At 40.0% G+C, this 22,259-nt stretch overlaps 1 protein-coding gene across 3 annotated transcripts in view; it reads left to right on the top strand.

Annotated features, from left to right (window-relative positions):
• The first annotated feature begins 17,371 nt into the window (after positions 1-17,371).
• The window catches only part of LOC107790587 (uncharacterized), a 32,912-nt gene continuing 28,024 nt past the window's right edge, over positions 17,372-22,259 (top strand). For 2 of the 3 annotated variants that reach the window (XM_075253732.1, XM_075253731.1), the window contains exon 1: positions 17,372-17,705. Coding sequence is in view for 1 of the 3 variants with exons in the window: in XM_075253730.1 (XP_075109831.1) it covers position 17,705; positions 18,677-19,686 (1,011 nt within the window). In the remaining 2 variants the exon portion in view is untranslated. Of the gene's footprint in view, positions 17,706-18,676; positions 20,165-22,259 lie in introns of those variants that run through there. The other variant, XM_075253730.1, reaches the window with a different exon arrangement.

The following is a 22,259-nucleotide window of genomic DNA, read 5'->3' as shown; positions in this document are numbered from 1 at the left end:
ATTTTTCTAATTTTTAAGCAACGGTTTATGTATAAGTTGCTAAAGTATATTATAGGGAATCTTACGAAAATATACCAAAAAAAACATTATTTAACAACTTGTCACTTTATTTATGCTATCAAAAATAGCCATATGCAAAAAAATTACCAATGATATACAACATTCAAAAAATATAGACAAAAAAAGATTTTTTTAATGAGTATTGTTGTGATTCGTTGAAAACATATAGATGCGGCAATATGGAAAATTTGACGAAGTATGAAGGCGAGTTGGACTAGTTTGGAGTCAAAAAAAAAATTAGGTAAAAAATGATCTTTTTCAATGTGTATTGTCACGTCCTTAGTAATTAACTAAGTACACGTGTGGCACTTGACAACTCGCTTATGATCTTGCACAACTTGCTCACGTTCTTGCTATGTCAAGTCAGTCTTACTACACTCAAGATCGCTAAGGAAATGCTAGAAAGAACACAAGAGAATTACTAAAAAAAGCTTTGTATTAGAGAGAACTTGAATTGCTTGCTTTGTGAATTACAAATGAAAAACCCCCTTTATATACTAGTCTCATAGGGGCCAATGTGTAAATATTAATTATTACACAAGTCCTTGATATTTACAAGATAAGGGCTTTCTCTAGAATTCTCTATAAGCCGAGAAGATTCCAAGGACTTTCCTAGCAAATCCATAAGGATCTAGGTTCTTCCTAAGGAAATGTTCATACTTATCTAGAATCTTCTCACAAATGCTAGCCTTCTTATTATGTAAGCTTCCACATGGCATTAATATATGCCAAATGGCGCCTATGTGGCATGATGACATGGCGGATCATCACACTCTCCCCCACCTAATATTGCGACAACCGCGGCGCAATGCTGCTGCATAAACTCTCAGATCTTATCTTTGAATTGCCACAAGTCTTCATATCGTTTCCACGTGGCCTCCTCCAATGATTGCCCTTTCCAATGGACGAGGAACATAGCAGTGGCTTTTTGCCCTTGTTTTCGCCTGGCCTGGTAATTTATGATAGCCTTAATCTCCCGATCATGCGAGGAGGTGATAGTCATTGGCGCCCAACTTGATTGGCCCCTACTCGGATCATCCTTATCTTCATGATATGGCTTAAGCATGCTGGCATGGAAGACAGGGTAGATCTTAAGATACGATGGCATGTCAAGCTTGTATGAGATCTTGCCTACCTTGGCGACGATCTTAAATGGCCCCTCGTACTTGCGAATCAGATTCTGATGCATGCCCCGTAGTGCCTTGAACTGTCTTGGGTTAAACTTCACCATGAACATATCCCCAACTCTATAGTCTGTGGGATGTCGCTTACGGTCCGCAAACTTCTTCATCTTCTTAGCTGCCTTATCCAAGTAGGACTTAGCAGTGTTGAGCTGCTCCTCCCATCCTTTGGCCATATGATAAGGCCCCAAACTCTTTCCATCAAACGCGGCTGGTAATGAATGTGGAGTTTGTGGTTGTTGGCCTGTGGTCAACTCAAATGGTATCCGCCCCATGGACTCGCTCCGCTGCAAGTTATAAGAGAATTGGGCGATGTCCAAGAGCCTTGCCCAATCTTTCTGATGCGCGCTTACATAATGCCTCAAGTAGCATTCTAGTAAGGCATTGACCCGTTCCGTTTGTCCATCTGTCTGTGGGTGGAAACTAGTTGAAAAGTGCAGTTCCGTGCCAAGTATGTCGAATAAATCTCTCCAAAAGTTTCCAGTAAAACGAGGGTCTCGATCATTGATAATATGCCTTGGTATACCCCAATACTTCATCATATTCTTAAAGAATAACTTGGCAGCTTCCTTGGCAGTGCAACCTGGTGAGGCGGACATAAAGGTGGCATATTTGGAAAATCTATCCACGACCACCATAATAGTACCATAACCGTCGAACTTCGGTAGGCAAGTGATAAAGTCCATAGTCACGCTCTCCCATGGACGCTCTGCAACTGGTAGGGGCACTCCAAAAGTCCTCCAGGTTGTTGTTGCTCAACCTTGTCCTGTTGACAGACAAGACAAGTCTGCACATAACACTCTATGTCATCTCGCATGTATGGCCAATAGTAAACTGACTCAACCAAGGACCTAGTGCGACGTTGGCCTGGATGACCAACCCACATTGTGTCATAACTCTCCCTTATGATCCGCCGTCTAATGTCTCCAAACTTAGGCACGTACCCATTGACCTATGGTAAGTAGTAGGTCGTCTTCTATCCAAAACTGTCTCGTCTTGCCTTTGTTGGCTAACTCGATAAGCTATTTGGCTGTTGGATCATGCTGCATGCCTTCTTTTATAGCCTCCCGAATATCCTATCTTGCTAAAGTGATTGCAGCAAGCTCGGCTTTCTGGCTCAAGGCATCGGCTACAACGTTACCTTTGCCCATTATACTCCAACGCATAATCAAACTCGGCTAAGAAATCCTGCCACCTAGCCTGCTTTGATGTGAGCTTCTTCTGTGTTTGAAAGTAGATAGTAGCCACATTATCAGTCTTGACCGCAAACCTCGACCCAAGCAGATAATGTCTCAATGTACGAAGGCAATGCACAATGGCAATCATTTCCTTCTCTTGCACCGTGTAACGCCGCTCTGTCTCATTTAACTTGCGGCTCTCAAATGTTATGGGATGCTTATCCTGCATCAGGACACCTCCAATGGCGAAGTCTGAGGCATCTGTGTGCACCTCAAATGTCTTGGCAAAGTCAGGTAACGCCAAGACTAGCTCTTCTGTTATAGCTATCTTAAGGCATTCAAACGCCTTTTGACAATGCTCCATCCAAACCTATGACTTGTTCTTCTTTAGCAACTTAGTCAATGGTGCGTCCTTTGCTGAGTATTCACTGATGAACCGACGATAGTAGTTAACAAGGCCAAGGAAGGATCTCAACTTAGTTACCTTTGTAGGTGCCTCCCACTCCTGGATAGCACGTACCTTAGCCTCGTCCATGCGTAGCTGGCCATTGCTAATGACATGGCCAAAGAAGTGCACCTTTGATTGTGCAAACTCACATTTCTCCCTCTTGATGTTAGATCGTTCTCCCGCAAGACTTGGAAAACCTTCCTTAAGTGCTCCATGTGTTCCTACAATGTGTTGTTGTAGATGACTATGTCATCTAGGTAGACTACCATGAACTGATCAAGGTAGGGATGAAAAATCTTGTTCATAAGGGTGAAAAATGTGGCCGGTGCATTGGTTAAGCCGAAGGGCGTCACCAACCACTCAAAGGCTCCATATCTCGTCACACATGATGTCTTTGGCTCACCCCCTTCCGCAATGTGAACCTGGTAGTATCCCTTTCGAAGATCCACCTTGGTAAAGTACTTGGCTTGCCCAAGTCTATCGAACAAGTCAGCAATGAGCGGGATCAGGTAATTATTCTTCACTGTAACCTTATTTAGTGCTCAGTAGTCTATGTACAAGTGCAGCGATCCATCCTTCTTCTTCTGGAACAACACTGGTGTGCCGAAAGGTGCCTTTGATGGGCGAATGTGACCAGTATCTAGCAACTCTTTCAATTGTTTCTTGAGCTCCTCTAACTCAAGCGGTGCCATACGATATGGGGCAAATGCGAGTGGCTTAGCCCCTGGCTCCAACTCAATCTTGTGATCCACCTCTCGCCTAGGCGGCAAGTGCTTAGGAAACTCCTCGGGCATGACATCTTTGTTTTCCTCAAGCAACTTCTCTATGCAAGGCGACACTATATCTTGAAAATTCTTGTCTTCCTCTAGACTTGCAATGGTTGCCACGAGCGTTGGCTCCCCCTTCTTGATCCCCTTGACAACCTGCATAGCTGAGAATCGTGCTTGGATCTGTCCGTGTGGCATAGTCACTGTAGGTACCATGCAAGATCCTTCTCTCTCCATAACCAAGAGACGTTGGAGGTAGGGGTCTATCAAAGTATGACAATGTCTAAAGAACTCTTGCCCTAGTATGATGTCAAATATATTCATAGCGGTTACGGTAAAGTTTGTCATACCTTTCCAAGTTCCCAATTTAACACCAACTCCATTAGCTACCCCACGAGCATTTTGTAAGTCGACATTTACGGTCTTGACGCGAGAGTTGGTTGGAGAAAGCTTCAATTCTAGTCTCTTTGCGGCGGCCTCAGTCATGAAATTATGAGTTGCTCCAGTGTCCACCATTGCACGAGCGGGCTTGTTGTTGATGGTGAGATCCACGTACCGATTTCCATTCTTGGTAGGTTGGATAGCTTGCTTTGTGACAACACCACATAATCCAATCATATCCAACTGTGCGATTCCCGAAATCTCTCCTTGCGGCTGTTCCTTCCGTTCACGGACCATGGCACTGAGGCTCTTGAGGTCGGGACAATTCCTGAAGCCGTACGGCCCTCCGCATATGTAGTATCACCTTTTCTCGGCCTATGCCTTTTTCTCGGCATAGCCCTGACAACCACTCGAATTTTTGGGATCTTGAGTCTTGGAGTATTGTTGTTATATCTCCTTGCCTTTGCCACTGTCTCCCCCACCTTTGATATTGTTAACCTTTGACTCCTTGCCATTGCCTTTGTCGTGCTTGTCATACGTGAAATCCATCAATGATTCGGCCTCCACTATGGCTTGGTCTATATCAGTGACTTGTCAGCATTGTAACTCCTTCTTAGCCCAATTTTGCAACTCGCCCGTGAGGTGGAACAATAAGTCATCATTGGTCAGGTCGGGGATTTGAAGCATAAGGGTAGTGAACTCCTTGACATAGTTACATATGCTCCCTGTTTGCTTCAATTCCCTAAGCTTGCGCCTTTTCTCGTACAAGACATTGTTTGGAAAGAACTGTCGCTTGAACTCCGCTTTGAACTGATCCCATGTGCTAATAGTACATAGACCTTTATCCACGTCGGCCATCTTCCTTATCCACCATAGCATGGCTGTCTCTAAGAAGTACAATACCGTAGTTTTGATCTTGGCCTCGTCGTCCCTCACTTTGTCTTTCCTGAAGTAGTTCTCCAAGTGCCAAAGGAAGTTTTCCACTTCTTGTGCATCACGAACACCTTTGAACACCGGGGGTTTGGGAGCTTCGATCTTGGCCTCCCTCGTCACCACACCATTGCTGGCTGCCTCGGTCATGCCAGCATTGACATGCTCCTCGAGTGACTCTATATTTGCTTTCATAGCATCGATAGTACTCAAAGCCTCCATGAGTATGCACTCTAAGTCAGTGATGGTTTGACTTAGTTCCATCTCAGTCTGTGTACGTCCCTCCAAGTCATTTCGGATACTCTCAATCTATTCAAGAGTGTGCCCCTTAAGAACGCTAAGGGTGATTTCCACCTTCCCCAAGCATTGGCCAAAGATCTCTACGACGTCCATACCCACGTTCATCTTCATCACCCATTCTTTGTCGAGCGAGACGTCCTCTAGAAGGACCTCCACTTCATCCTCGCTCGCCTCAGTGGAAGATAGTTCTTGGGATGTAAGCCCATCGTTTGACACAACCTCAGGTAGCACCTCCTCGCCCTTGTTGGTGGCATTCCTCTTTTTGCTACGACCGCTCTTGCCAGCAACATCCTGGATGACGTTGGCTTGGGTGTTGGCAACATTAATTTCTCCGTCGTTCGCCATTCCCTTAGTTGAAACCTTCGCTCTGATACCATGTTGTCATGTCCTTAGTAATTAACTAAGTACACGTGTGGCACTTTACAACTCGCTCATGATCTTGCACAACTTGCTCACGTTCTTGCTATGCCAAGTCAGCCTTACTACACTTAAGATAGATAAGGGAATGCTAGAAAGAACACAAGAGAATTACTAAAGGAAGCTTTGTATTAGAGAGAACATGAATTGTTTGCTTTGTGAATTATAAATGAATAGCCCCCTTTATATACTAGTCTCCTAGGGGTTAGAGTGTAAATATTAATTATTACACAAGTCCTTGATATTTACAAGATAAGGGCTTTCTCTAGAATTCTCTACAAGCCTAAAAGATTCCAAGGACTTTCCTAGCAAATCCATAAGGATCTAGGTTCTTCCTAAGGAAATGTCCATACTTCTCTACAATCTTCTCACAAATGATAGACTTCTTCTTATGTAAGCTCTCACATGACATTAATATATGTCAAATGGCACCTATGTGGCATGATGACATGGCAGATCATTACAGTATGGTTGGAATTCATTAAAAACATATAGATGCGGTAATGCATAAAAATTATGATGACCAAATTTATAGGTGCTAAATTTATAGTTCTAGGTGTTATTTTAGCAATTTGATCGCATGAGCAAGTTCGTATGATGTATTAAGACTTTTGTGCATGTTTGGTTTGGAGCCCCGAGGGCTTGGGTGAGTTTTGGATAGACTACAGAGTGATTTTGGAACTTAGAAATTTATTGGTGTAACTGGTGTCTGTAGCAAGCATCTGATCTCGCAATTGCAAGATCAGGTTTTGCAAATGCGAACCAAGCAGGCATAGAAATTGCGAGGTATTTATCACAATTGCTAAGAAAGCCTGGGCCAGCAGAGTTCACAAATGCGAAGAAACATTCGCAATTGCGAAGGGGGTCGGGGGAAGGGCATGTTCGCAAATGCGAACATTTACTCGCATTTGCGAGGGGTCAGAGATCGAAAATGCGATACTTTCCTCACAATTACCATGGCAGTAGGATTGTGAATTGTTTCGCATTTGCAAGCTTTGCAATTGCGAAGCTCAGATCGCAATTGGGACATCTCCAGCTCAGTAAAAGGGTCTTCGACGGGATTTTTCATTCATCCTCTCATTTTTCAAAACCTAAACTTCAAGATGCGATTTTCCAAAGGCTAGTTCTTCCCTAAATCATTGGTAAATAATTCTTAACTCATTTCTTTCAATCTTTTACATGTTTTTACAAGATTTCATCCTAGATTCTAAGGTTTTTCACAGTGGAATTGGGGATTTTTGGGTAGAACTTAGGAATTTCAAAATTTGGGGATTTAGACCTGAAATTGAGGTCGGATTCCAAAACCAATTGTATATCCGGGCTCAAGGGTGAATGGGTATCCAGGTTTTGGTTCGAATTTTGGGTTTTGACCAAGCGAGTCTGGGGTCGCTTTTTGACTTTTTGGGAAAAATATTGAAAAACCTATAATTATGCATTAGAATTGATTTCTTTAGCAATAATTGATGTTATTAAGTTAACTATGACTAGATACAAGCGGATTGGAGGTGGAATCGAGAGGTAAAGCAGTAATTGAGCTTTGAATTGCTCGTTAGATTGAGATAAGTGTTTGGTCTAACCTTGACTCGAGGGATTATGTATCCTCGACTTAATTGCTATGTGAAATTCCATGTGTGTGGCGTATAGGTACGGTGACGGGTACCTATGCACCAAATTATCTATTTAGCCTGTTCCCTTCCCCGTTCCTAGTATATTATTTTCCTATCTTAACTACTACTTGCTTATTGATGCTTCATGTCTAATTGCTTCTTGTTAAATGTTGTTTTTCTCTATTGAAGGTATTAATTATTTCGTAGTTTCATTATATTACACTGTTGGTTTAAGTTGATTTAGTGGTGCTCCATGGTACACTTTAGTTGATCTCGCCGTGTAGTATTAACTGATGAAGTTTCATAATTGTATAGATTTCCCGTTGTTTTGGTTTGAGGTATAAATGTTGTGGAGGGTTTTGAGCTAAGTTATGAAATACTTGTTTTTATTTTGTAATTGGTACTGATATGGTGGGATTGGGTTGTACGCCGCAACAGGAGGAATAAGGGTGATATATTGAGGAGTAATAAGGGTTGACAAGTGGGATTGGGTTGCACGCCACAATAGGAGGAATAAGGGTGATATATTGAGGAGTAATAAAGGTGGACTGGTGGGATCAGGTTGCATGCCGCAACAAGGAGTAATAGGGGTGAATGTTCATATTGTTACTTGTTATATGGGTGGATCGGGATGTTACTCTGTTGTGATTTTATTTCGTAGTATTGAAAACTCTCTTAAGGATTGGTTATAGCTGAGTACTGGAAAATTGTTTGGGTTCCGTATTTATTTGCTACAATTTACTGTTCCATTTCGTTTCATATTTCCTTTTGGCTTTATTATATGTTGTTGCAAGTTATATTGTATATGCCCCACCGTATCCTCGTCACTACCTCGTCAAGGTTAGGCTCGGCACTTACCAGGACATGGGGTCGGTTGTACTGATACTGCAGTCTACACTTTGTGTGCAGATTTCAGAGCTGGTAGTGGCTGATCGAGAGGTCGGTTGCTGATACTTCATTCAGGAGACCCAAGGTAGTCCTGCTGGCTGATAACTAGGAATTCTAGTTCATTTTACACTCCTTTTTATTTGAGTTTTGATTAAAAATGTATACAAATAGTCCCAAAGGCTTATATATTATACTTGTTTGCAGGGTTTGGTCAAAAAAGTAACAAATAGTCAAAACTAGCTCAAAAAGGAGTGAAACATGCACAAGTACCAAGAACAAGTCAAGGCACTGCTGCAACATAAAATCAACTACAGCTGCAACAGACCCACCGCGGTCGCAGACCATTTAGTGCGGTCCGCGGTGGAAAGTTCAGAGAGGTGCACTTTTGGAGCTTCAAGAAGTACGGTCCGTGGCTCGTGGCCGCAATCTATTTTATGCGGTCTGTGGAGAGGGGATTCAGAGAGTTGGGAGTTTGGATGATTGAAGCCAGCGCGGTCCGTGGAGTATTTTTTGTAGACCGCAGTGAAGCCACCGCGTCCGCGGTGCATTTTATGCGCCCCCCGGTGGCCAGATTCAGAGAATGACAAGTCAAGCCAAAAAGCCTCATTGTGGTCCGCGGTGCATTTTATGCGGACCGCAGTACCTTTGTCAGGGGTATTTTATCCAGAAAATTTGGCCTAGTATAAATACTTTCTTTTCACATTTTTAGGGTATCTATTGTAATCTGTTATTATCCAGAGTACGTGAACGGCGGTTTTGTTCCATTTTGAGTAATTTGTAGCTAGTTTAACACTAAATCTTCAATTTCTTAGTTTGTAATCTTAATACATGGGTTATTCTTCTTCTATTTCTCTGCTTTCTTCCATTATTATGAGTAGCTAGACCCATTAACTAGGGTTGTGGCTCAACCCTAGTGTGGGTATTTGATGGGTCTTTTGATTTAAGGCTTAGATGTTTATGTGTGTTTGATATTTTGACTGATTTGTGTTTTTCATGTTGAATTAGTGGTTGCAAATACTAATTTATGCCTATTTGACTTGGGTTCTTCTTGAGAAAGAGAGCTTGAGTCTAGAAAAATCAGTCCAACAAGGAATTAGGGTGTAATCAAGAGATTAATAGCCCAAATTAAAGGGTTAAACCTAGAGATAGTAATACCCGGCTTGAGCCTATATTGCTTGCACAATTTTGACACCCAATTGGTCTTGAGAAAGTCAATTAGGGCAAAGTCACTCAAGCTACCGAGAGGTATCGAGTAAGTAGTTTCGTGCATTGGCTATATCGCAATCCCCAACATAACATCTTTGCTTTAGACTTTAGATCCCATCAAGCATTCACCTAGGAGAAAGTCACTTCCCTAGTGCCTCGTTAACCATTTACAAAACCTTACAAACATTTACTCTTAGTTTAATTTAGCATTTTATTAGCATAAAATTAGAAGTAACAAACGAACAATTATGATTGGAAGTGTAATTAAGAGCACTACGCACTGCTAGTTTAGATAGGAATCCAAATCCCAATTCTAGCTCCTTGTGGATTCGATCCCGACCATCTCGGGTAAAAGCTGTTTTGACCGCTCTTGCAAATTTGTAGTGGTGTAGGGTGGCACCGATCACTTTTTGGCGTCGTTTCCGGGGAGCTATCGGTTTTGGCTATCTATCTAAATAGATTTGTGTATTGTTTTTCTTTCCTTCTGTGTTACTAATTTGTGTGTGTCGTAAACTCAGGTACAAAATGGCGGCAAACAACGCACATCTTGGAGACCTTCCACCGGGGTAGGAGGTAGATGAAAATAATGAGGATGAGGTTCTTATAGTACCTCAAGCTCAAAGAAGAGGCCGTCAGGCCAATGACAATGTTCCAAACCTCCCCCGCCACCTCCAAGAGTGGCTCCTCGGGTGCATCCAAATGAAGGATATGCTAGTGCAATTGTCCCACCCCAGATCCGGGCGGGCAATTTCCAAATTACAAATGTGATGCTAACTTTGTTGGAGCAGCGAGGATGTTTCACGGGTGTTTCCCATCAAATGCATATAAATATCTCAAGGGTTTTGTGGATACGTGTTAGGGAAGCAAGCAAACAAATGTTTTGCAAAAGCTCTATGTGATTTGGGGGCAAGTATCAACTTGATGCCCTACTCAGTTTTCAAGATTTTGGGTATTAGGCAACCGAGGCCAACTTTCATGAGATTGTAAATGGCAGATAGAACAATGAAAAGACCATTGGGTATAATTGATGATGTTCTTGTCCGGGTGGACAAATTTATCTTGCCGACTAATTTTGTGATTTTGGATTGTGAGGTCGATTATGAGGTTCCAATCATATTGGGAACACCTTTTCTTGCAACTGGGAAGGCCTTAGTTGATGTGGAAGCAGGGGAACTCACCTTCCGGGTGGGTAATGAGAAAGTGGTCTTTCATGTGTGCAAGTCAATAAAGTAGCCCAACAGCTCTGAAGTGTTCTCTTTTGTGGATCTTGTCACGGCAGTAATATTGATGATACTAGTGCAATGATCAATGTGGAGGACCCTCTAGAGGCAGTATTGTTGAATCTTGATATAAATGAGGATGAAAGCCGAGTGGAGTGTGTCAATGCTTTACGTGGAATGGGCTCTTACTCTTATGAGCCTAGAAAATTCTCTTTGGATCTTGAGAATAGGAAGACTCCACCAACAAAGCCTTCAATTGATAAACCTCCGGTGTTGGAGTTGAAGCCATTGCCTCCACATCTCAGGTATGAATTCTTAGGCCCTAGTTCAACTTTGCCAGTTATTTTTTCCTCTTATCTTACTAACATGCATATTGATGCCACATTGGCGGTGCTCCAAAAGCGGAAGAAGGCAATTGGAAGGACCTGAGCTGATATTTGGGGGATAAGCCCCGCCTTTTGTATGCATAAGATTATTCTTAAAGATGATGCAAAGCCCTCCTTGGAACATCAAAGGAGGTTGAACGAGGCAATGCAAGAAGTTGTGAAAAAGGAGGTGATCAAGTGGTTGGATACCGAGGTTGTGTATCCTATCTCTGATAGCTCTTGGACTTTGCCGGTGCAATGTGTGCTGAAGAAGGGTGGTATGACCGTGGTTACCAATGCGTAGAATGAGTTGATTCCTACCAAGACTGCCACCGGGTGGAGGGTGTGCATGGATTACCGCAAGTTGAATAAAGTGACCCACAAGGATCATTTTCTATTGCCTTTTCTTGATCAGATGTTAGACAAACTTGCTGGGCTTGTCTTCTACTGCTTCTTGGATGGGTACTCTAGGTACAACCAAGTCTTGATTACTCCAGAAAATTAGGAGAAGACCACCTTCACTTGTCCATATGGTACATTTGCCTTTTCTAGGATGCCTTTTGGGTTGTGTAATGCACCGATTACATTCCAGCGGTGTATGATGGCCATTTTTACTGACATGATAGATGACATTTTGGAGGTGTCTATGGACGACTTCAGTGTTGTGGGTGACTCGTTTGATAAATGTTTGAAAATTTTTGATAGAGTGTTGGCCCGTTGTGAAGAAACCAATTGTGCTTAATTGGGAGAAATGTCACTTCATGGTTAAGGAGGGCATAGTCCTTGGCCATAAAATTTCAAAGCATGGTATAGAGGTGGACAAACAAAAATTAAAGTGATTTCAAGGCTCCCTCCCCCTACTTCGGTCAAGCACAAGTTGACCACCACTCCTATTATTACCGCACCCAATTGGAGCTTACCTTTTGAGCTCATGTGTGATACGAGTGATGTTGCGGTTAGGGCGATTTTGGGTCAAAGAGTGAATAAAATGTTTCATCTGGTGTATTATGCGAGCAAGATAATTAATGATGCTCAAGTGAACTACACGGTGACTGAGAAAGAGCTTTTGGCTATTGCGTTCGCAATGGAGAAATTTTGGCCGTATCTCATGGGTGCCAAGGTCATAGTTCATACCGATCATGCCGTACTCTGGTACTTGATGACGAAGAAGGATTCCAAATCTAGGTTGATGCGATGGGTCGTGTTACTTCAAGAGTTTGATTTGGAGATTGTGGACCGGAAGGGTAGTAAAAACTAAGTGGAGGACCACTTGTCCCGCTTGGATGAGGAGGGGAGGCCTCGTGATGGCCAAGAGATTAATGATTCATTTCCCGATGAGCAACTCCTTTCTATGTCGGTGAATGGTATGCTATGGTTTGCGGACGTTGCTAATTTCCCTGTGACTAGTATAATCTCGTGTCAGCTCTCTTCTTACCAATGGAAGAAGCTCAAACGGGATAGTTTGGACTTTTATTAGGATGAGCCGTACTTGTTCAAGATCTGCACGGATGATGTGATCTGAAGGTGTGTCCCGGAGGATGAGCAATTGAGTATCTTAGAGGCTTGTCATTCCTCTCCTTATAGTAGTCATCATGGTGGGGCGAGGATAGCTTCGAAGGTTCTTAGTTGTGGGTTTTGCTGGCCAACTTTGTACAAGGATACAAGTGAACTTGTGAAGAGATGCGACGAATGTCAAAGAGCGGGTGAAATTTCGAAGAAAGATGAGATGCCTCTCAATACCATTCTTAAAGTTGATATTTTTGATGTGTGGGGCATTGATTTCATAGGACCATTTGTTAGTTCGTGTGGGAACACATACATTCTAGTGGCAGTTGACTATGTCTCAAAGTGGGTTGAAGCCGTTGCTTTACCCAACAATGAGGCCCGGAGTGTTGTTACATTTCTCAAGAAGAACATTTTTACTAGGTTTGGAACTCTTCAAGCAATCATAAGTGATGGGGGATTCCATTTTTGTAATCGAGCTTTTGACAATTTGCTTGCAAAGTATGGTGTCAATCACAAAGTTTCTACTTCTTATCATCCTCAGGTGAGTGGCCAAGTTGAAGTCTCAAACAGGGAAATCAAGAGTATATTGTCAAAGACGGTCAATACAAATAGGACCGATTGGTCAAAGAAGTTGGATGATGCTCTATGGGATTATAGGACTACTTACAAGACTCTGATTGGTATGTCTCCGTATCGGTTGGTGTTTGGGAATGCTTGCCATCTACCGGTTGAGTTAGAGCACAAGTCCATGTGAGCTTTGAGGAAGCTGAATCTTGAATAAGATGTGACAGCAAATCTTCGTATGGAGCAGCTTAATGAACTTGATGAATTCTGATTCCATGCCTACTCCAGTTCGTCCTTGTACAAGGACAAGATGAAGTACCTTCATGATGAGTATGCTAGTGGCAAGGAGTTCTCATGAGTGGTGGGGTCAAGCCACCAATATAGCCTAGGAGATAGGAAGAGAGTTCTCATGAGTGGTGGGATCTAGCCTGCTGCAAACAAAGGTCTCCCACCCTTTTGCCTCGAACTTCAGTGTTCGCCTCAAAATTTGGACTCCTGTTGTCGACCATGCTGGGGTGGTACCTGGGAGTGCCAAGTACTCTGCTACCCATAGACGGGAATCCTCACCCAATGATACCTTTTCTAAGTATAATGTTTCATCCTCCCCTGGAAAGCCCAGGTAGTCATTGATTGTCTTGCCATCAAGCTTCACTGTCAAGTTCTGCACCTTAGTCACTTTCGTGCCCATTTTTATGTGGGAAACATTAGCGTAGAACTCCTTGACTAGGTGCTCATTTGCCTCCTCAACATTGCTTGTAAAGTAATCCCAGCCCGGTCTCTCTCTGAATTTCTTCTGCACATTAGGATTGTGAGGCAAAAGATCCTTGTCAATGAATCTTCGTTCAAGTATCAACTTCCTCTCGGGCCACCACTCTCAGAATTTGTGGTAAGCAATCTCACTGACAAATCTCCTTTTCCACACCTCGGGGTTTCTAGTTCTCTCCACACACCCGGGTTGTGGCACACCCCCTCCCTCTTCATCCGGAACCTCATCGTCGACATGATCCTCTCCAGGTGATGAACCAATAGGAGAAGTAGATGTTGCACTGTCACTAACCTCAGCTGAGCCCTCAGACGACTCAGAAGAAATTGGAACTGAAGCTTGAGAAGTAGGAGTGCCTGGAGGTGTATCTCTCAATCTATGCCTCTCCGGCCAGTCAGGAACATACTCTGGCACTGAATCAGAGTCTGATGCCTCCTGAGAAGGCAAATACTCACTTCCCGACTGGGAAACAGCTCTATCCGCAACCTTTATTGACTTTCTGGTATCCTTGATTGCCTGTCGGGCTTAGGGGGTCAATCTGATCATACCTTATCCCTTACCCCGGGAGGACTCTCCTTTTCCTTTTGTTTTACACCACCGCCTAGTGATTTAACCATTATCTGTAAGTGGAATTCAGTTAAAGCTTGTTAGTATCACAGAATTAGAAAAATCAGTGAATATTGTAATTGCAGACAACTGACTGCGGACCACATGAAATGCAATGCAGCCGCAAAGGGACCACTGCGGACCGCACAAAATGGCACCGCAGTCCATGGTTCTACACTCAGTCATCAATCTCTCCAGTCTCACCCACGGGCTCACAATGTCATGAAAACTGACCCAGAACAATGATATGATGTATCAATAAGTAACAACTAAACTGTGATATAATATGAATGCGTGGATGTGACTGAGTATGAAATATCAATGAATTCAATGATATGACAGCAAGAAACGACCATTATGGGTCCCAACAATATCAGCATAATACCTAAACATGATATCTAGCATGATATACAACTCATTCATTTTATCACATGGTGAAAATACAGATATCAATAAAATAGGGCCACTATTCAGTGCCTTGAAAATAATAGAGTCACAATTCATAGGGTGCACGCACACACGCCCGTCACTTAGCTTGTGCGTCACCCCAACATCAATCACATAGCACGTAATTTGGGATTATATACCCTCATCACTAAGTTTAGAAGAGTTACTTATCTTAAACAAGCCGATTCCGACACCGAGTAAACCAAGCGATGCTCCAAGAATCCCATCACGCGCATTTCGAACTCCGAACAACTCGAAACTAATCAAAAATAATTCAAATACATCAAATAATGCTAAAGGAACCAATCCCAATCGAAAAAGGTCGAATCTTTAATCAAAAGCCCAAAATCGGCCAAAAAGTCCAACCTGGGCCCGCACCTCGGAACCCGATAAAACTCACAAAATCCGTTAACCAATTCAATAATGAGTTCATCCATACTAGTTTCACTCAAATCCAACTCAGAATCAGTGTTCAAAACTTAAAATTTCATATTATGAAACTTTAGGCCAAAACCCTCAATTTCTTCTCTAAAATTCATCTAAAAAAGCTAAAATCGAAGATAGATTCATATAATATAATCAAAATCAAGTAGAAAATACTTATCCCAATTCATATGCTGAAAATCGCCTAAAACATTGCCCAATTCGGAGCTCCCCAACTCAAAATATGTTAAATACACAAAAACCGCATTTTAACAATATTCTGCATCGTTTCTTATGCCAAAAGATCTCAAAACTCACTTTTGATACCTCTAATGGATTCCTTGTGAAATTCTAGTCAAGATAGGCTCTTGAATCACTCAATTTGACCTTATATTGAAGGAGATATGTTGGTTTCAATATTTAAAAATAGTGCAGATTTTTAAATACGCAGCAGGGACAATTTCGTAATTTAATCTGAAAAATCTGGCGATTCAATTCTTTGTAAAATGACCATAAAATTCTCATACGATGTCCAAATTTGACGATTCTTTTTGCTATGGCTCCATAATTACGATACAGATCTAATAATTCAATAAAATAGAAATCGGAGCTCATTTGTTCAATGTGGTACCATTTATGCTTAAAGAAATGACGTCGAAACATAAGAAAAACGAGCGTAATACAACCCAAACCTATCCGAAACTCACCTGAGCCCCTCGGAACTCCGTCTAAACATATCAAAAAGTTCCATATCATAACACAAACCTACTCGAGGCCTCAAAAACACACATAACAATATCGAAACAACGAAATGCACCTCAAATCAAACTTAATGATCTTTTGAACTTTCGACTTCCAAAACTCACGCCGAAACATATCAAATCAACTTGGAATGAACCCAAGTTTTGCACACAAGTCCTAATACATCGTACAGAGCTACTCGTGCCCCCAAACTACCAAGCGAAGTACAAATGCTCAAAACGACCGGTCGGTCGTTACATATGTATATAAAAGTGATACACATTTGCTACATAAAATGATATTTATGTGATATACAAATGATACACATTATTTTTTTTCATGTTTATCTTCTACTTCGAATTTTTAGTTCAAACTCCCTCAAAACTCTACCAAATCCTTCCAAAACTGAGATTCAACTCCTTAAGATGTACCAAATTTATTCCAACAACACCCACTCACAAGAAGCAAAAAAAAATGACATTTTTGGTCACAAATAGTTAATTGGCTAATACTTATAGTATATGACTAATATTTATAATATTTTATGAATTGACCAATTTTTATAATAACTTACTTATAGGGGGGACGTAACTGGTGATTTCCCTATGTAAAATAAAAGCTTCCATGGATATGGTACTTAAAATATTTGTACTCCAACAAAATTGGCAACATCAAAACGAAAACAAATGAAAAGGTGTGGTGGTATCACGATAGCATGGTTGGTCGGTCAAGTTTCTTTTTAGCCAAAAGTTTTTTTCTTTTCTCACAGTTAAGGTGTTTGACAAACTTTTAGAATGAAAAAAATTGATTTTAAGTAGAAGCAAAGGTAATTTTTAAGAAGTAATAAAAAGTAGTTTTTTCTAAAAAATACTTTTTTTAAAAATATTTTTGAGAAAAATATATTTAGAAGTATTTTTTTAAAAATTTGGTCAAAACACTAACTGTTGTTTAAAAGTGTTATTTAAATTAATTAGTCAAATATAAAATACTTCTTATCAATCATACTTTTTTGAAAAATACTTTTCGAAATAAAGCTGATTTTAGAAATTTTCGTGAAACAAGCTATATAGGTGGGGGCAATGCCATCTTAGCCAATTAATGCTTATTGCTTGACTTAAATGGTGAGGAATGGAGCGCCATTCCAATAAACGGGTTTGTCAGATTTTTTTTTTTATTAATGGTGAAGGCGCGCCACACAAGTGAGCCTTTTTCTTGTAATATTAACGCCCCTCATGGTGACGGACCATTAAGTGTAATTTAAGAAGAAGGCCCGCTAAGTAATTGCACCTTCAATGTAAATTTTAAAATCAATTAAAGATGTTATGGACTAACGCGCCTTCTTTATATTTTTTGTTTACACAAAAGGCTCAATAGGGTAACACGCCTTCAGTTGAATTAAATATCCTGACGCCAATTTGACTGATCTGGCAATTCATCTTTATTAAAAGCGTGTTCGTTGACTGCGCCTTTAGTGTTTATACTGAAGGTGCGCTTGATGATCGTTCCTTCAGTGTAAATGTTGAAGGTGTGCTCTTTAAATGAGCTCTCCTTGTAGATGTTAAACCCAGACCTTTCTTCTCCATTTCAGTTGAAATCCTCCATTGCTAACCGAAAATTTCTTCAAGTTTCACCAGAGAATAACCTATTTCGGCCACACACAAAAAAAATTACACTATTTTCGGAACAACTAGTAACAGGGCTATTCAAGTAAGTTTTATTGCTCCCAATTTTATTTTTTCCCTAAATTTTAAAGAGATTCTTGTTATTTGGTTATGGTTTATTTGTTTTCTATTTTGATGAAAATAGCAAAATGACATAATTAAAGATTCCAATTTAGCATTTTGTTTCTCAGCTTGTATACTTAATTACGTATCAAATGCTTGTGTTGTACATGGTTTCATTTATTGTTTTATTTTTCATTTTTCATTTAGTGCTATGATGGTTTTTTGTTGGGTAGGAGTTGTTTTTTGTTGGGTGGGTGATTTTTGTGTGGATGTTAAAATTTTGATAAATTCAGTTTTTACTTTTCTAAAAGTTTGATTGAACATACCAAAAGGAAATATCTCAACCTTAATCCATACCAAATTTAAATTTTGCAATAAATATTTGTCACAAAAAAGAATAGATTTTTCTCACTTATGGAGGAAAAGTCTTCTTATTTAAAATAAATATTACAATTGTTACTCCATATGAGTTGCTTCGATTTTTTATTATTAAGCTCCAAGATTTAAAATATAATTAAAACGTTATCAACATAATCGTACCATTACGATATGTCGCTTATTGTTTAGTTATACCAAAGTAAAACACTAAAAAATAATGCAGAGAAATGAAAATGATTTCTCAACATATAAAATATCTTACTCCATACCAACTGCATCCTATATGAATTTTGATTATGTCCAAGTTTAAATATTAGCAAAAACATCGCTTTAAATTTATTTCTTTGTTGTGAAACAAATTAAATATTTAGTAGTAGTTGAGTGTGTAGTATTGAAATGCCTAATTTATTCAATAATTTGTACACATGATTTACGTAGATTATATAGTATTATATTTCTTGAGGTAATAAATTATATAAGCGGAAAAGGGTATTGCTTTTAGTAAAATTTATAATGCTAAATTTCAGAAGTTAATAATAATTATATTAAAATTTATCCAAAAAAATACATGCAAAGTGAATGATCAGCGATCAACGGAAACAAGGACTGTGCTGGAGCTGTTTGTGTCACCAAAAGGGTTACAAATCGAGGAGCCGAGTGAAAACTGTACTCCTAGAAGTATGCAAAGTGAGCTAAACAGAGTAGATGCAGATCTATCACTGGGCAAAGGCAAATCGAAGGAAATTATAGCTACTCCCGCAGCTGAGCGAGCTATAATTGACGGATCTGGGCAAAAGGAAGTACAAACACAAGGAGTGAAACAGAATAAGAATGTAACAGTACCATGCAGTTCAGGTACTGTTAAAGACGGCGAGCAAGGGGAAGCAAAGAAGATGACCATGGACCAATCCTGGGTAAACGTGGTTGCAGGGAACAAATTGGCTATGAAAGGGATGAATTTACAGTACATAGCTCCAACAGTTCAAAATGGGGAAAAAATCGCGAAGCTAGAAATTGAAGATGTTGAACTAGAAACTGAGAAATGGAGTTATGTTATTGTTCTATATGTGATTGGGGAAACACCTACAATTGGAGCTATGGATCGATTACTAACCTCAGTGGGTAAGTTTTCAGTGAAACCACAAATCTTCTACCATAATGAAGGATATTTTGTAATAAGGTTCACTAATTTAGAGGAGAGGGATCAGGTGTTGTACTCTGGGCCACATACGATTAATAACAAGCCTATGATAATGAAGGTTTGGTCGGATGATTTTAATGTACATGATGAGGTCCTGAAAACCATTCCCCTATGGGTGAGGTTTCCAAACTTACCCATAAATTGCTGGGGCATGAAAGCTTTAAGTAAGATAGGCAGCACATTGGGAAATCCAATATATGCATATGAATGTACTACTGGTTCAGTTAGGATTTCTTATGCACGTATGCTGATAGAAATGGACATCACAAAGCCTCTACCTAGATATGTGAAGCTACAGGATCATAAGGGGAGGTTAATCCAGCAGGAAGTCACCTATGATTGGGAGCCAAAATTACTGCACAAAATGTCTGAAAATTGGACATGATTGTGCAGAGATTAAAACAGTACAACTCCAAAGAGTGGTGCAGCAGAGGAAGATCATAAAAAATAAGCAAGTATGGCTCAGAACTGACAGACAACATGATAATGTGAAGAAGGCTGAAGTACAACAGGAAGCAACAATGATTAATCAACAGAGTGAACCAGATCCAATAAACAATGATGCTCAGAGAAAGGAAGAGGGGTGGATAATTGTCCTAGGAAAATTAGCAGCAAGGGCAGCTAAAGCTAAACAAGCCGAGGATCAGGAGATATTGGGAAGCAATGGATTCCAAAACCTAGCAATAAATCAAGCATATGATGAGCCAGGTACAAGTACAATGCAAGAGAGGAGTTCAGAGGTGCAGGGGCTGTATCACCACCCATACTTTATACCTGTATGCATATGCATATGAATGTCATGTCGTGCATAGGTACATGTTTTCATAACATCATCAAGCCTCCGAGGGCATCCCATTATATCATCTCGGCCACTGTGGGCAAATTATCAACGTATACCAGCTGATCAGGTGGTGGTGCGTATATAATACCGTAACCTTTTCCCATATCCCATATACATATATATACATATATACACATATATAATGTCATCTCGTCATGGGTTAATGTACATGTATAAATGAATGCGATGCATGAGAAGTACGTTAATAAAATCTCTCGGAACATCATAAGACTATCATACGTCTGATTAATATCATGAAATAACTTTATCAACCTATATATTTTTTGAGACTCATGAACAGGCGATAGAATAATAAGACATACGGGAATTCAAGAACATAGGCACCTCTAATACTTCTATGAATAGAGTCATTTATGGAAGTTGTGCATTTATTCGTTTCGTTTGTATCATATGGATCATGCCAAAAGAAAATAAGGGATAGCCTTAACATACCTGTATGATCTCTTCCTTATTACTCAACCAAGCTCAACACAACTTCTTGCATCTACAACAAGTGAAATGATATTACCGTTAACATATAATATCGTACCATCGTATTTGGTTAGTCGCATGACTTAAGGAAAACCGGGCAGCAACTCCCTTATTTTTAATACATCCCAAAGATCACTAAGGGTCATCAACAACCCAACAACAACAACTATAACCAACACTAGCAACAACAACAATATAATCCAATATGAGTTTCTCCGATTATCTTAACAATCATATTGAGTGGCAAGCTCATTTCTTTTACTCATAACAAGATATAAATTGAATCAAACTCTTATTCCATAAATTAGTTTACAACCTTCAGAGCATCATACTTATAAGTACCATATTATTTCTAGTTTAAAGCCTCCACAAAATGCCTTCCAAAACAGCCTCATACATCTAACACCTTAATTTTTATCGTCAATCACTTGTTTTTCATCTTTTCTTCTTCAATCAACTTAATTAACACCTAGGAAAGCTTAACAACAACAGCCACAATATTATCAAATTATTTCTCACAATTTTCAGCCACCACAAACTATATTTTTAACCACAAAACAGTCCAACCAAAAAGACAACGGTATCCCATGTTCCTTCAAGTGCATCTTATGGTTTTCACTCAAACAACACAACCAACAAAAGATTAACCTTAGGCACAATCAAGAAGATGTCATACATACCTTTGAAAGCAGCTACAACTCGAAAACCCATATCAACTTAGCTCACAATAGCCCTCAATCACACCACAACATCATAGAAGTATTCTCTTGTAGTCTTTAACACCTTTGATGAGGATTTGTGTTGATTTCTCTTGAGTTTGGTTCTTGGAACCTTGGACAAGTTCTTGGAGAGTTTGACAGTGTTTTTCAGTAATTAATCTCTGGATATTGACAAAATATAATGGATAAAGACAACTTATAAGCCCACCGCCTTAATTCTCCAAGTAGGTGGATAACCTGCCTCCTTGGCAGCTTGAGCTGTGCCACTTTGGACACTTGTATCTCTCTACTCCGATATTGTATTAACAAATAGTTTACAGCGTTGGCAACTATACACATAGAGCTTTAATTCTATATAAACATCTCCATTTAAATCTCAATATATTGGAAGAAAACTGCATCGTAACTTGGCCTATAAGCCTGCCAATTTCTCCGAAGTGCGGCAACGTGACTTGGTGATCCTAGTTGAAAAATCCATATTTCTCTACCCTGATGTCATATGAATAAATGGTTTGGACCATTGGAAACTAGGTTCCAAGACCTTCATTTTGGTATGATTTATGTCCCAAAATGACACCATAAAGCATACAAATTTAATTTCTCAAAACAGCTCGTTACAAGGCAAATCTTAACTCGATTTTTTCCGTAAGTTAAATTCAATTTTTCCCAAACTTTATATTTTATGTACAAACATAATATATAGTCATATTATGACTTTACGCTCATTAAATCATGATTAACAAGTCCCATATTTATTATACGTCACCTTAGAACGCATAGGGTGTAACACCAATCTTGTCGACTTTCGACAAAACTTATCTCCTTCAATTCGTTTAGCTTCTAAGCCTTCCAACCATCTTGGTACTTGCTATTCATGATCTTAAATATTATGAACTTCCACGGTAA

This window comes from Nicotiana tabacum, chromosome 5 (assembly GCF_000715075.1).
Source record: "Nicotiana tabacum cultivar K326 chromosome 5, ASM71507v2, whole genome shotgun sequence".
Taxonomy (NCBI): domain Eukaryota; kingdom Viridiplantae; phylum Streptophyta; class Magnoliopsida; order Solanales; family Solanaceae; genus Nicotiana; species Nicotiana tabacum.
This window is presented reverse-complemented; position numbering and strand designations above follow the sequence as displayed.